At 39.9% G+C, this 13,325-nt stretch overlaps 1 protein-coding gene across 2 annotated transcripts in view; it reads right to left on the bottom strand.

Moving 5' to 3' along the window:
• Positions 1-1,331: 1,331 nt before the first annotated feature.
• Positions 1,332-13,325, bottom strand: part of NAGPA (N-acetylglucosamine-1-phosphodiester alpha-N-acetylglucosaminidase) — a 41,742-nt gene continuing 29,748 nt past the window's right edge. For both annotated transcript variants that reach the window (XM_075854192.1, XM_075854193.1), the window contains exon 11: positions 1,332-7,296. In XM_075854192.1, coding sequence (XP_075710307.1) covers positions 7,056-7,296 — 241 coding nt within the window. In that variant the 3' untranslated portion in view covers positions 1,332-7,055. The remainder of the gene's footprint in view (positions 7,297-13,325) is intronic.

Here is a 13,325-nt window from a genome sequence, read left to right on the forward strand (position 1 = left end):
TCTACGGGGCCTGCAGCATGAGGGGGCCCGTGGCACCCGCCGGCACGGCCCCCTCCCATGGCCGCAGGCTCCGCTAGCAGCCGCTATGGCTGCTACAGCCCGACGCCACTGAAGGGGTTGTTCCTACAAAAGACATGCATCCCCTAACCACAGGATAGGGGATACATGTGTGATCGCTGGGACGCCCAGCGATGAGGAGAACGGGGGACCGAAAGTCCCCCCTAAATTCTCCATGACAAACCTCGGACTTCCGGGGTCTGTGTCGGCAGCTCCGTAGAAATGAATGGAGCGCCGGTCGCGCTTGTGCGCATGCGTGACCAGCGCTCCTTTCATTTTTATTGAACTGCGCAGACTCCAGAAGTCCGAGGTTAGTCATGGAGAACTTCGGGGGACTTTCGGTCCCCCGTTCTCCTTATCAATGCCAGCGATCGCACATGTATCCCCTATCCTGTGGATAGGGGATGCATGTTTTTTGTAGGACAAACTATAGGCCGTTTTTGTTTTTTTGGGGGGGGCTTATATGGTGTTATCTACAGAGGGGGTCTGTATGGCGTTCTCTACAGAGGGGGCTGTATGGTGTTATCTACAGGGGGTCTGTATGGCGTTATCTACAGGGGGCTGTGTATGGTGCTATCTATAGTGGGGCGCTGTGTGGTGGAATCTATAGGGAGGCACTATCTACAGTGGGGGGGGGGTTGTGTGATACCCAGCAGAGGGGGGGCCCCCAGTCAAAAGTTTGCTATGGGGCCCAGTCTTTCCTAGTTACGCCCCTGACTCCCGGGACACCCGCCGATCAGCTGTTTTAAAGGGGCTGCAGCGCTCGTACGAGCACAGCTTCCCCTTCATTTCTTGCTCACTGAATCATTGACACGCATTTAGTGGCGACTCATTGGCCTTTCACCCATTCACTTCAATAAGACAAAAGGCTGCAATACCTGTGAATCACCGCTGTAAACGTGTCGAACATTCACAGTGAGCAAGAAAAAATTAAGGGGAAACAGCGCTTGTACGAGCACTGCGGCCTCTTCAAGGCAGCTGATCGGCGGGGGTCCCGGGAGTCGGACCCCGACCCATCAGCTATTGATGGCCTATCCTGAGGATAGGCCATGCATTTTTATTGGCTGAAAAACCCTTTTAAATCTTCTAACATGTTGTTTTATTAAAAAAAAAAAAAAAGTGTGCAAATGTTTACATAGCCCTTAAGGCTGTGAAAACGAAAGCCGTGATCTACTTGGTTGGTATGGGCACCTGTTTCACTTTTCCTTTGCACCCGTTTTGATAAATCTCCCCCAACGTCATGAATTAAAAACAAGCATCAGTTTATCGTCACATAATTCACAATGTGGTCCTTTTTATTACATTTTTACCAAAAAACAAGCAAAGCATTTTCATACAGACTTTCAAGATCTTTGAAATTACAATAGTTCAATCCATTTATTACACGGTAATGTAATATGATGTGCGTATATACATAAGTGCAAGTTTGCTTTTAGTTTTATAACATTCTATAACATGTATAAGGCCAAGTCACTTTAAAATAATCAAATAAGTTCAAACATTCACATTGATGTTAGAGTACTGAGATTTCAGCAAATAAAAGGTATTTGTATAATGAAAAGCAATTTTCTAAAAAACAAAAAAACTTTCTGTATCAATTCCTTTTTTTTTTTTTTTTAAAGATCTTTGCTTGCGTTCATTCAATAGGAACCTTCATTGTTTAATTCCAGTGGATAAAAATCTGTCCTGGCAATTTCCTAATTATTATTCAAATCCTAAAAAATTTTGAATTACAAAACTGTATATAAAAAATGTGATGTATGGCAGCATTACCCAAAATACATCATTCCCTTATTGCTTTATCTGTACATTACCTATGCAGCAATTTTAATTAGGTAATTCTTAAAATGTCACAGCATTTCCTTAAAAACAACCATCAGCAAAACTCCTAGGCTATGGTATTCTCTGTGGCTCTTGATGGAAGTGAATGGTGTTAGAGAAAGGAAAACAATCGACCAAATCTAATCTCCCACTTGAAGCACAAATAACGTTGTCGAAAATATTGTATTTTGAAAAAACGTAATACTTGGAAATAAAATATGCTTGGGAGCGCAGATGGCAAAAGAAGAAGAGGGCAAGAAGATAACTAAATAGATGGATAGAATCAAACGTGACAAAGGCCTAAGCACCCAAACTTGAAGACATTCTAGTCTTATTCATATGGCCACCAGAAATTAAAATTGACTTAAAAGGGATTTTCCCACAAACACACGTATCCCCTTATTCGCAGGATATGGGACATATGTGTGATCGCTGGGGGTCAGACCGCTGGGCCCCCAGCGATGAGAAGGGGGGATCGAAAGACCCCAAAAGTGCTCCATGAGAATGGACGCTGGTGGACATGCTCGACCAGCTCTCAATTTCTATGGAGCTTGCCAGAGACAGCAGTCCCGGAAGTCCCCTTTAAAGCGTACCCAATTTTTCCGGTGACTTTTCAGAATAAGCTATCATATGTGTATACATGAGGAATAACACTATCTGGCCATTATATGACTTCTATATGGCTTTTTTTTCTTTTGCAGTTTTATCCTCTGCAGGTTCTAGATCTAATTCTCAGTTGACTTTGAGCTAGTGGGCAGAAGATAACTGCCATCAGGTCTTCTATACACTGCACAAATAGAGAAGAGGAGAATCCTGCTCTCCTATCTCTATCACATATATAGAGAAGCTGCAGAAGCACGAAGGAGATTATACAGCAGTAATGACCAGTGTAGCGGAGAATCCAGCACTGGGGTGACGTAGAAATCTTACCAGCAGCACGTCTCTGTCTCTCACTCTGCTCCTCCCTCTCCTCTCTATACTGCTATGTGCTGCAGCATGTCTGTGACTGATGACTGACTCTTCTTCTACTTCCTCCTCCAATCTCCATAAACTTGTATAGCTAGGCAGTGAAGAGACCCACCCCACTTTACTTGATTGACAACAGATTACAGGAAGGGGGACACCTAATGGCAGCATTTCACACAGAATTTGCACGGATAAAACAATCCAACAAATTTTTAACAGTAAGTCAATTACAAAGTTGATCTATATCGGGTATACTATTAGATTAGCATAAATTGTTTGAAAAGTTAAGAGTTCATTTAATAGAACGTAAAAGGGACTTTCTGGTTTTATGTCATTGCATTTATTGCATAATGAAACGATCAACTTAATATACTTTTAGGGGAATTTATAAACTTTTCTATATGCTGGAAAAATTGTGACTTGTGTCGTTTCCATCACTCACGGTACTTTTCTTTCGATAATAAAAAAGGCGGCAGGGCCACCCACGGCACGACACATTTACTATAATTTATGCCAGAAACTGGCGTAAATTATAGCGGAAAATCGACGCCAGCTCCTAGGCACAGGTAGTCACCATGCAGTCTAACAGGATACAGGCATTGTAAGTACATAATCTTATAAAATATAATAATGCATACATGGAGAAGGGGTAAAGTAGAATATAGAGAAAACCTTTTCACTGGAGTGTTGATGAGACTACAAGATCTCAACTGAGACAAGAAGAGTATAATGTAGGCACTATCTAAAAAGTATGGAGTGCAGTCCAGTCCCAGAATTACCAAACGTCATATACAATAAAATATTAACTGTCCCTAAAATCTGTTACAGTTGCAGGTATTCTCAATGAAAACGATGTTCAGAACTTAAACCGATATCCATAAGCAACGGCAAAACAGAATCTCTTATTATGACATCATTTGCTACATTCTCTGACTCAGCACACATATGCATCATAGTTACAATGTTCTGGCTCATTTTACTTTATATTAGTTTAATCTTCTGTTTATTCTAACCTTTGCTCTTTATACAAGCTCCTACTGCATTTTGCCTAAACCAGGAAATCATCAATGTATTTGGTATTTGTTTTAAGTACAGGAGGGAAAGAAAATGTACTTCAGTAGTAGTAATAGTTGCAGAAGTGTGTCCATTAATACCAAAGCTATCTGCAGGGGAAAAAAAAGTTTCACTGCGGAAAGACATAGAGGCTGCATTTAGCAACATCTATGCATACGGCACATCTCTATAAAAAAAGCACTAAAAAAAATACAAAAACAGAATGAGAATGAAGATGAAGATAGTGCCATATAACAAAGTATTTCCTATGTCAGTGCCCTGTGAATTTATTTTTTTAGTCCAAGAATATTATGGAGATTATTTAAGATGGTTTCAGACAGGCGAGTGGTTAATCCATAAAAAAATAAAAAAATGTCATAAAAAAATCTAAAATAATAAAATAAATAAAAATAAATAAAATCGCACCAAATACACAAAATACAAATCAAAATTACATAAAAGTAATGACAAAACCTGCATGTGAGAATAAACCCTAAGGCGGGGTTTCCACACAGCGTAAACACTGGAATTTCCGCAATAGAATTCTGTGCAGAAATCCTGCAGCACTTAGGCTACGTTCACAAAGGGTGTATACGCCCTGTTGGCCGCAGGGAATTCCAGACGAAATACCACATCAAATTGCGGTGCAGTTTTTTGCCCAGAATGTCCAATGCGGACATCCTGCAATGACAAAAAATAAAAAATTGGATATACTTAACCATGGCGCTGCGCCCCACCGCCGTCCTGCAGCCCTGGGATGACTGTTAATCCCATGTGAATCACAGGCTGCAGCGGTCACATGTGATAAAACGTCATCCCAGGATGCCGGGCTGGACGAAGAAGAACAGAATTATGGGTAAGTATAAGATTACTTTTTTTCCTACTTTGCAATTTTTTCTATAGAATCAAAGCTTTTCTGCCGCAAAAATCACATCCTCTGCTATTTGATTGCGGGTTTTACCTCCCCAATGAATTCAATGGGGAAAACCTGCATAAAAAAGCAGCGATTACGCAAATACAATTGACATGCTGCAGATTAAAAAACGCACCACAGGTCAAATCCTGAGTGTTTTTTAGCTTATTTACGCAGCATGTGAACTAGATTAGTTCAAATAATCTCATCCATAATTATTTTGTAGCTCTGCTACTACTGTATTATGCTGTGGATTTTCTGCAACTAAATACACTGCGGAAAATCCGCAGTATTTACGCTGCGTGTGATCTTACCCTTCCAGTACCAGCAAAGTGAATACGATTTAGAAAAACTCAGCTACATGTAGAAGAAAAAAAACATAGAAAATGAATGCGCAGTGTGTTTTGCGGTGTGTCTTTCAGATTCACAGCTTGTCAATTTATGCTGCATATTCTGTGCGGAGATGCTACATGCTTGGCCCATAGAATTCAATTGGGAGCATAAATTCTGCACTAAAATGCGCAAGTTGAGTTTTGTACAGTATTGAAGCAGTGGAGACAGTAAAAAACGCTGGAAATCCACAGTTGCACATATAGTTTGCTTTAAAAAAAAACTGCAACGTTTCCGCAGCAAAACCGCACTGTTTGCTGCGGATTTCTGTGACGGAATTACCTGTGGGTCCTGCATCCTGCCTGTGGGAACATAACATTATAGGTCAGATATGCATTCCGAATTCTGCAGAGGTAAGATTTTAGAAAAATCCCTTGCCCTTTCAATGTCTGAGCAAAACTCACAATTCTGGGAAGTCAGCTTTTTAACCAGGCAGTGTACAACAATCTGATTTATGAAAAGTTAACTCCCCCACTGCATTTCAGATGTGTCGATTGACAAACTCGTTGACCGTTTCCAATTCCAACCAGGAGAATTGTGAATGCAGCTCTGCCCTATAATACAGGCTGTAGCTCACAATCAATACAAGAGAAGTAATGCAAAGTATTACAAAAAATAACCCAAATATTTAATTACATTAAACGGTAAAATGATATTGAAAGGTGGACATACGCTTTAATAATAATTTTAAATGATGTAAATGACCCACTCTAAATAATCGCACCTTGATGTCACCGGCTACTATTTATATGAATGGGAGATGCCCTTGGATAATCCTATATATTCTGGAATAATGTACATGATCAATACTCTGAAACACAAAATTGCAGAAGCAATCTGAATCTTATTAAAAATTAATAGAGCAATAATGCATTATGATGTCACTATTATTCTAGGTATCCATATACATCTTAGTGCAATTTTGTTGCTGCTCCTGTCATTTTGTGTTCATGTGGATTGGCATGTCAGTCACAGCAGTGGAGCACCTGTATGGACATTTTTATTTAGGAAATGCAGACTAAAGGGGCTTTTATACTGGACGATTATCGGGCAGACGAGCGTTCATAGAACGCTCGTTGACGAGAATTGTTCTGTATAAACGGGAACGATTAGCAGATGAACGATTAGCAGATGAACGAGCAAAGGCTCGATCATCTGCTGATCGTAACGTTTTAAAAAAGTGAAATATTATAGTTGTCGGCAGCACATCTCCCTGTGTAGACATGCTGCCAGCATGATAATAATGTATGGAGAGGAGCAATCGGAGTAATGACATCCATAGCTCATCCCCATCCATGGCTCCGTGTGACAGGAGCAAGCGAGCGCCGATCAACGATGTCTCATTTTTGGCGCTCGCTGCACCAGCCGCTTATCGGCCGGTGTAAAAGGGGCTTTAAGCTTTCTTGCCTTGTTTTATCTAAGGAAAACATGTATCTGCTTCAATTACATTCGGCTGCACTTATGTGTTTTACTCAAAATTCAGTGTCAACAAATTTGTTTCAAAAGCTTACTAAGAAAATACCTGCACAATTCTCAATCATTAAGAGCAAGTTACTGTTGAGAAATTACAAAGTTTGAGTACCAGCCCATTAAAAATGTGGCAATTTTACGTATATAAACAAGAAAACTGTTAAAAAGCACGAAGAATTCAGTGTTGAAAAAGCAGTCTGTCTAATAAAATAAGGCAATTTAAATATTGCACATTTTTTTTCAAATTCAAGAATGTTTTATGATTATACATTGCGCGCATGTACTGCTAATGTACATATTCATTTCCTTCAAGTTTTAAACCCAAATCGCTGGGCGTTTACAAGGCACTAGACTGCTGCATAGCACAGCATGCATAGGATGAATCTCAGCTGGATTTGCCATGACTTTCAACACGTGACGTGTCCACATCAACATCTGGGTGATACAAGTTGCAGGTCTCGTACATATCCGGAACATCCACGTTTCCATTAATTTGTCTAAGTTGCTGGTAAGAATATGCCCAGTCGTTGCGGTTTCCTCTACAAGACCAGACCTGCTTAACATTGAATGCAATGCTAATCACAAGTAGCACCATAAGGGTACAGCTTAGTAGTACCCACACATGCCTGAAAAACAGAATTATAGGATCACAAGTTAAAATAATGCAAAATACATGACTACGGTCCACAAGGTATAATATAATACGTAATACGTTTTTATTTTTTTTAAATGACGAGAGATTAATAACCGAATACTAAACTAATGCCCAGAACCTCTGGCTGTGCTTATCTCCAGAAGGAACAAAGGATGTTTGCATGTATTTTACCACCCATAGGGTGCTGCTTTATCTTTGTGTTTGTTTGCTTTGCATTTGCATTGCAGTCACAGAAGATTAGCATCTGCCCATTTATTTCACATTTCAGGTGAAGACCAACTTTCTCTTCTGCATTAAAAGCTGTGTAAACCATTGAAAGGCATTTTTTTTTCTTAATAAAAAGGTGTATCCGTGTTTAGTGTGACTTTATAAATACTTTTTATAAAAAATTGGTTTTACTTTTTGAGATACAGCTGCTCTGTATATCATTCGCTATTCACTGAATCAGTCAGTCCCGCGGACCTGACAGGATTCAGTGACAGCGGGTCCTGCTGGTCTCGGACACGCAGAATCCACCTGTAAACGATCACATCTAAGTTATTAATTTAATGTGATAGTTTACCGGTTACGCAGGACCCGCTGTCACTGAACCGGTCAGGTCCGCGGGACTGACTTATTCAGTGAATAGCTCTAGATACAGCTGCTGTGTATAGAGAATACAGAGCAGCTGCATCTCAAAAAAGACATTTCTAATAAAAACTATTTATAAAGTTGCACCAAACACACGGACACCTTTTTATTAAAAAATAATAATAATAATTGCCTTTCAAAGGTTTACACAGCCTTTAAACAATGGGGGGGGGGGGGGGTCATTTTCTATGAAGAAAATTATTCATTTTATTGCAAATACTTGTGCACTGATTGACGTGTCAACTCTTGGACAATATTTATTATAATAGTGATGTCAACCACTACCAACAAAAAAATTGAGAATTACCAATAAATGTTTGCAACCGATTACCATACCAATAATTAGTATACAAACATACAAATATTCAATAATAAAACCACATTTTCTATTCATCTGGGAGGTGCCGCCTTATGTACAAGTTCTAGCGGTATACCATAACAGACAAAGATGGTAATACCCCTTTAACTGTGACCATTGCATCTATGGTTGTCTTATGTGAACAGTCCCTAAGTTCAAGTTAACAGTTGAAATTTAATTAAAATAATTAATTTTAAGTATTAATATCCTCTAGAACATCGTCATCTAAAATAATCTCTTAGTGGAACAGGTCGGCTATCTACCAGGTATCTCTACCTGGGTTGTATAGTTTGTAATTTGTATACATATTTTCACGGTCGTCTTCTGTAAAACCATAAATTAATAGGGGATGGCCACTTTAGATGTGAAAACATAAATTAAAAAAAATCACTAAACTGTAAAATGTACTTGTAACATCACCAATTATCTTGCAATTTTATAAATTTATATCCTTCTGCTTGTAAGACAGATAGTTTATACCACACAAAATAGTTGCTAATTAACATTTCCCATGTCTACTTTAGATTGGCATCGTTTTTTGAACATCCTTTTCTTTTTCTAGGACCTTACAAGGCTTAGAACTTTAGCAGAAATTTCTCCCATTTTCAAGAAAATATTTTAAAAGGCTATTTTTACAGGGACCAGTTTAGTTCTGAAGTGGCTTTGAGGGGCCCATACTTTACAAACCGCCATAAAATCACTTCATTTTGAAAACTGCACCCCTCAAAGTATTCAAAACAGCATTTACAAAGTTTCTTAATCCTTTAGGCGTTTCACAGGAATTAAAGCAAAGTAGAGGTCAAATGTACAAATTTCATTTTTATTTTTTTTTGTAAAAATTCATTTTGATTCAATTTTTTTCTGTAACGCAGGTTTTATCAGAAAAATACAATAAAAATGTATTACCCACTTTCTGCAGTTTTTAGAAATATCCCACATTCTGCCCTAGTGTGCTAATGGACTGAAGCACAGGCCTTAGAAGCAAGGGAGAACCTAGTGGATTTTGGGGCCTTCTTTTTATTAGATTTTAGCCACCATGACAGGTTTGAAGAAGTCTACTGGTACCAAAACAAAGGAAACACCCCATTTTGGAAACAACACCCAACAAGGAATTCATCTAGGCGTGTAGTGAGCATTTTGACCCCACAGGGGTTTCATAGACTTTATTAGAATTGGGCTGTGAAAATGAAAAATTAAATTTTTCCCAATAAAACACAGAATTTTTTCACTTCCACAGGGAGTAAAGGCGAAAAAGCACCCCAACATTTGTAAAAAAAATAAATAAAAATTTCCGAGTACGGCAACCCCATATGTGGTCATAAACTGCTGTTTGTGCACATGGCAGGGCTCAGAAGAGAAGGAGCGCCATTTGACTTTTGTAGTTCAAATTTAGCTGGAATGGTTTGTGGAGGCCATGTCGCAATTGCAAAGACCCTGAGGGGCCAAAACACTGAAAACTCCACCACAAGTGACCACATTTTGGAAACTACAACCCTCAAGGAAATTATCTAGGGGTATAGTGAGCATTTTCACACTACAGATTTTTTGCGAAAATTGGAAGTAGGCCATAAAAATGAAAAACCTTTTTTTTATTGGGAAAAAATTTAGATTAACAAATTATTCTTTTTTTTTTTCATTTCCACAAGAACTAAAGGAGAAAAAGCACCCTAACATTTGTAAAGCAATTTCTCCCAAATACAGCAATTCGTCATATGCGGTCATAAACTGCTGTTTGGACACACAGTAGTGCTCAGAAGGGAAGGAGCGCCCTTTGGCTTATGGAATGGTGTGTGGGCGCCATGTCGAATTTGCTGAGCCCCTGTAGTACTAGTACAGTGGAAATACCCGAAAGTGACTCCATTAGGGAAACTACACCCCTTGATAAATCACCTATGGGTATAGTGAGAATTTTGACTCCAAAGTTTTGAAAATGAAAAAGATGAAAATCACCCTTACCGGTAAATGGATTTTCCATAAACCTCCACAACGGCACCCATAGCAGGATTCCTCACCTCTCGAGGAACAGGAAACAACATGGACACAGAAATAAAAGGCCCCTCCTCCATACCTTATCCAGTAATATCAATGTAACTCTATTCTTTGATTCAATATTTAAGTATAAACTACCCAAAAACTATGGGAGGAAAAACCCTGCGCCGTTGTGGAGGTTTACGGAAAATACAATTACCGGTAAGAGTAATTTTCACGGCTTAATTCTATTTAATTCAGCAAAAAACCTTTGGAGTCAAAATTCTCACCATACCCCTGGATGAGTCATCAAGGGGTGCAGTTTCCCAAATGGAGTTACTTTTGGGGTGTTTCCACCGAGTAATTTTCATCTTTTCCTGGCACCTCCACAATGGCACTCCTAGGAGGAATAACAGAGGTTTTGGATTTTAGGGAGGGACAACTGCCGAAAGGACTTTACGCCCAAAAGACAAGTCCCTCTCTGACAAAACATCTAAGGGTTTGTTCACATCTGCGTTGGGACTCCGTTCATGGGTTCTGTCGGAGCTTTCAGTCGGGAACCCATGAACGGAATCCAAACTGAAGCCATAGGTTTCTGCTTGCATCACCATTGATTTCAATGGTGACGGATCCGGTGTAAATGGTTTCCGTTTGACAGCGTTGTTTAAGGGTTCCGTCAATTTAACGGAATGAATAGCGCAGTCTACTACGGTATTTATTCAGTCAAAATGATGGAACCCTAAAACAACGGTGACAAACGAAAACAATTTGCACCGGATCCTACACCATTGAAGTCAATGGTGATGCAAATGGAAACCTATGGTTTCGGTTTGGATTCCGTTCATGGGTTCCCCTGACGAAAAGCTCTGACGGAACCCATGAACGGAGTCCCAACGCAGATGTGAACGAAGCCTAATTTATAATGAATAAAGAAAGTCAAGGGTTTAGCCCAGGCAGCAGCCCAACAAATCTGATCAACAGAAGTAGAAGCCCCTTCAGCCCATGATGTGGAAACTTCTCTAGTAGAACGTGCTTTTCATCCCACTGGGGGCGTTATATTTTTGTTTTGATAACAAGCGGAAATGGCCATTTTAAGCCATCGTGCAATAATGGATTTACTTGCTGCCATTCTTTTGTTTTTCCCTTGAAATTGGACAAGGAGATGGTCAATCTTTCTGAAGTCAGCAACTCTTTATAGGTGTTAGGAAACGTCGATCACTTTTAGGTTGTCATGACTACTAGCCAAGAGTCTGGGTGGCCCTGGTTTGAAATGAAGAACCAATCTGTTTTCACTGTCTGCAACCTATCAGGGCCAAGGGAGGAGTATTTGAGTCTGTTCAGTTTCTTGTTTGTTGCTTGTGAATGCATGTGTCAGATCAAGCTCCTGGTTACACCCTGAATTACCTTGACCACTTGGACTCTTTGAACTGGACTTTAGCTTGGTCTCTGGATCTACCCTCTGCTCACTTATTTGGATATTCTGCTCAAAGCTGGTTTCGACCTCTGCAATTACTGGTATACTTCTGTTTTGCGATTTGGACCTTTAGGCTCTCCTGGTTTGAAATCTTCTTGTTTATTACCGCTCTAGCTTTCTGGTTATGCGTTCTGGAATTGCCTGCAAGTGCACCTCCTGTCCAACACCTTATTTTGTAAAAGCAACCTGGGTTCTATGCTGCCAAATCCAACCTGCCTTGCAGCAGGCTTGTGGTGAAGACCATAGAATAGCCTTAGACTCTGCTGACCAGAGTGGTGACGGACTTGAGGTAGCAGATTTACTTGTACGCTTGATCCAGACAGTCTACAGCTGCCTTCGGGGAATTACTTGAATAGCAATTCCATAACCGTTCACTCTGGGGAATTGCTCAAGTAGTGATTCCTTGACAATAGATAGCCAAGAACACATATTCTGACATCTTAGTTGATGGTATTCCTGTTCTTTGCTGGAAGATGGGTTGGGGAAAAATGAAAGTTAATGAAATTTCCTGTTGACAGTGGAATTTCGATACGGCCTTTGGAAGGAAGGAAGGCTGGTGTCATAAGATGATCCTATCAGTATGGAACTTTATAGGAAAAAGCCTGCCATTCTCTAATTCTTCTGCCTGTTGTAATTGACAGAAGAAAGATGGTTTTAAATGTTAGAAGCCTGGGAGAGAGATGTCAGACATCGGTTCAAAGGGAGCACCTGAGATTATTGACAGTACTAGATTTAAGTCTAAGGGGGGTACTGTAGAATGGACTACTGGATGTAGACGTAAAAAAAATTCTCAGCTAATTTACAGTCCAAAAAAGCATTCAGAGCTGACATATACACTTTTAGGAGTTCTGGATTTTAGGCCTATTTCCAGGCCTTTCAGTAAAAAGTCCAGGATTAAGGCAATGCTAGGTTTAGAAGAACCATCCCATTTATGCAGAGAAAAGGAGATGAACTTCTTCTAGACTCTTAGATATGTTACAAATTACTTTCTTTCGGCTATTTGAAATAGTTGAAATTACACCATCTGAAAAACCCCATATTTCTTAGGATCAATCGTTCAACATCCAACCCGTCAGCCAAAATTGAAGGGTGTTCGGATGACAAACTGGTCCCTGAGATAGAAGTAGGTAGGGAAGGAAGAGGCCAGTAATTCCCTGCTGCCAGCTGGAGGAGAAGAGGGAACCAAGATCTCCTGGTCCAATGAGGAGCAATCATAATTACTCTGGCATGCTCTTCTTGGATCTTTGCCAACACCCTTGGTATCGAGCAAAATGGAGGGAAGGCATAAAGAAGAGTTCTCGGACAATTCTGGGACATTGCATTTACCTTCACTGCATTGTCCCTGTGTGAAAGAATAAAAATCTGGGACTTGATTGTTTTTTTTCTTGAAGCGAACAGGTCCAGAGCTAGTATCCCCCATTTCAAGATGTAAAGATTTAAAGAGGCTCTGTCACCAGATTTTGCAACCCCTATCTGCTATTGCAGCAGATAGGCGCTGCAATGGAGATAAGAGTAACGTTTTTATTTTTAAAAAACGAGCATTTTTGGTCAAGTTATGACCATTTTTGTA

Source organism: Rhinoderma darwinii, chromosome 2 (assembly GCF_050947455.1).
Source record: "Rhinoderma darwinii isolate aRhiDar2 chromosome 2, aRhiDar2.hap1, whole genome shotgun sequence".
In the NCBI taxonomy this organism is placed as follows: Eukaryota; Metazoa; Chordata; class Amphibia; order Anura; family Rhinodermatidae; genus Rhinoderma; species Rhinoderma darwinii.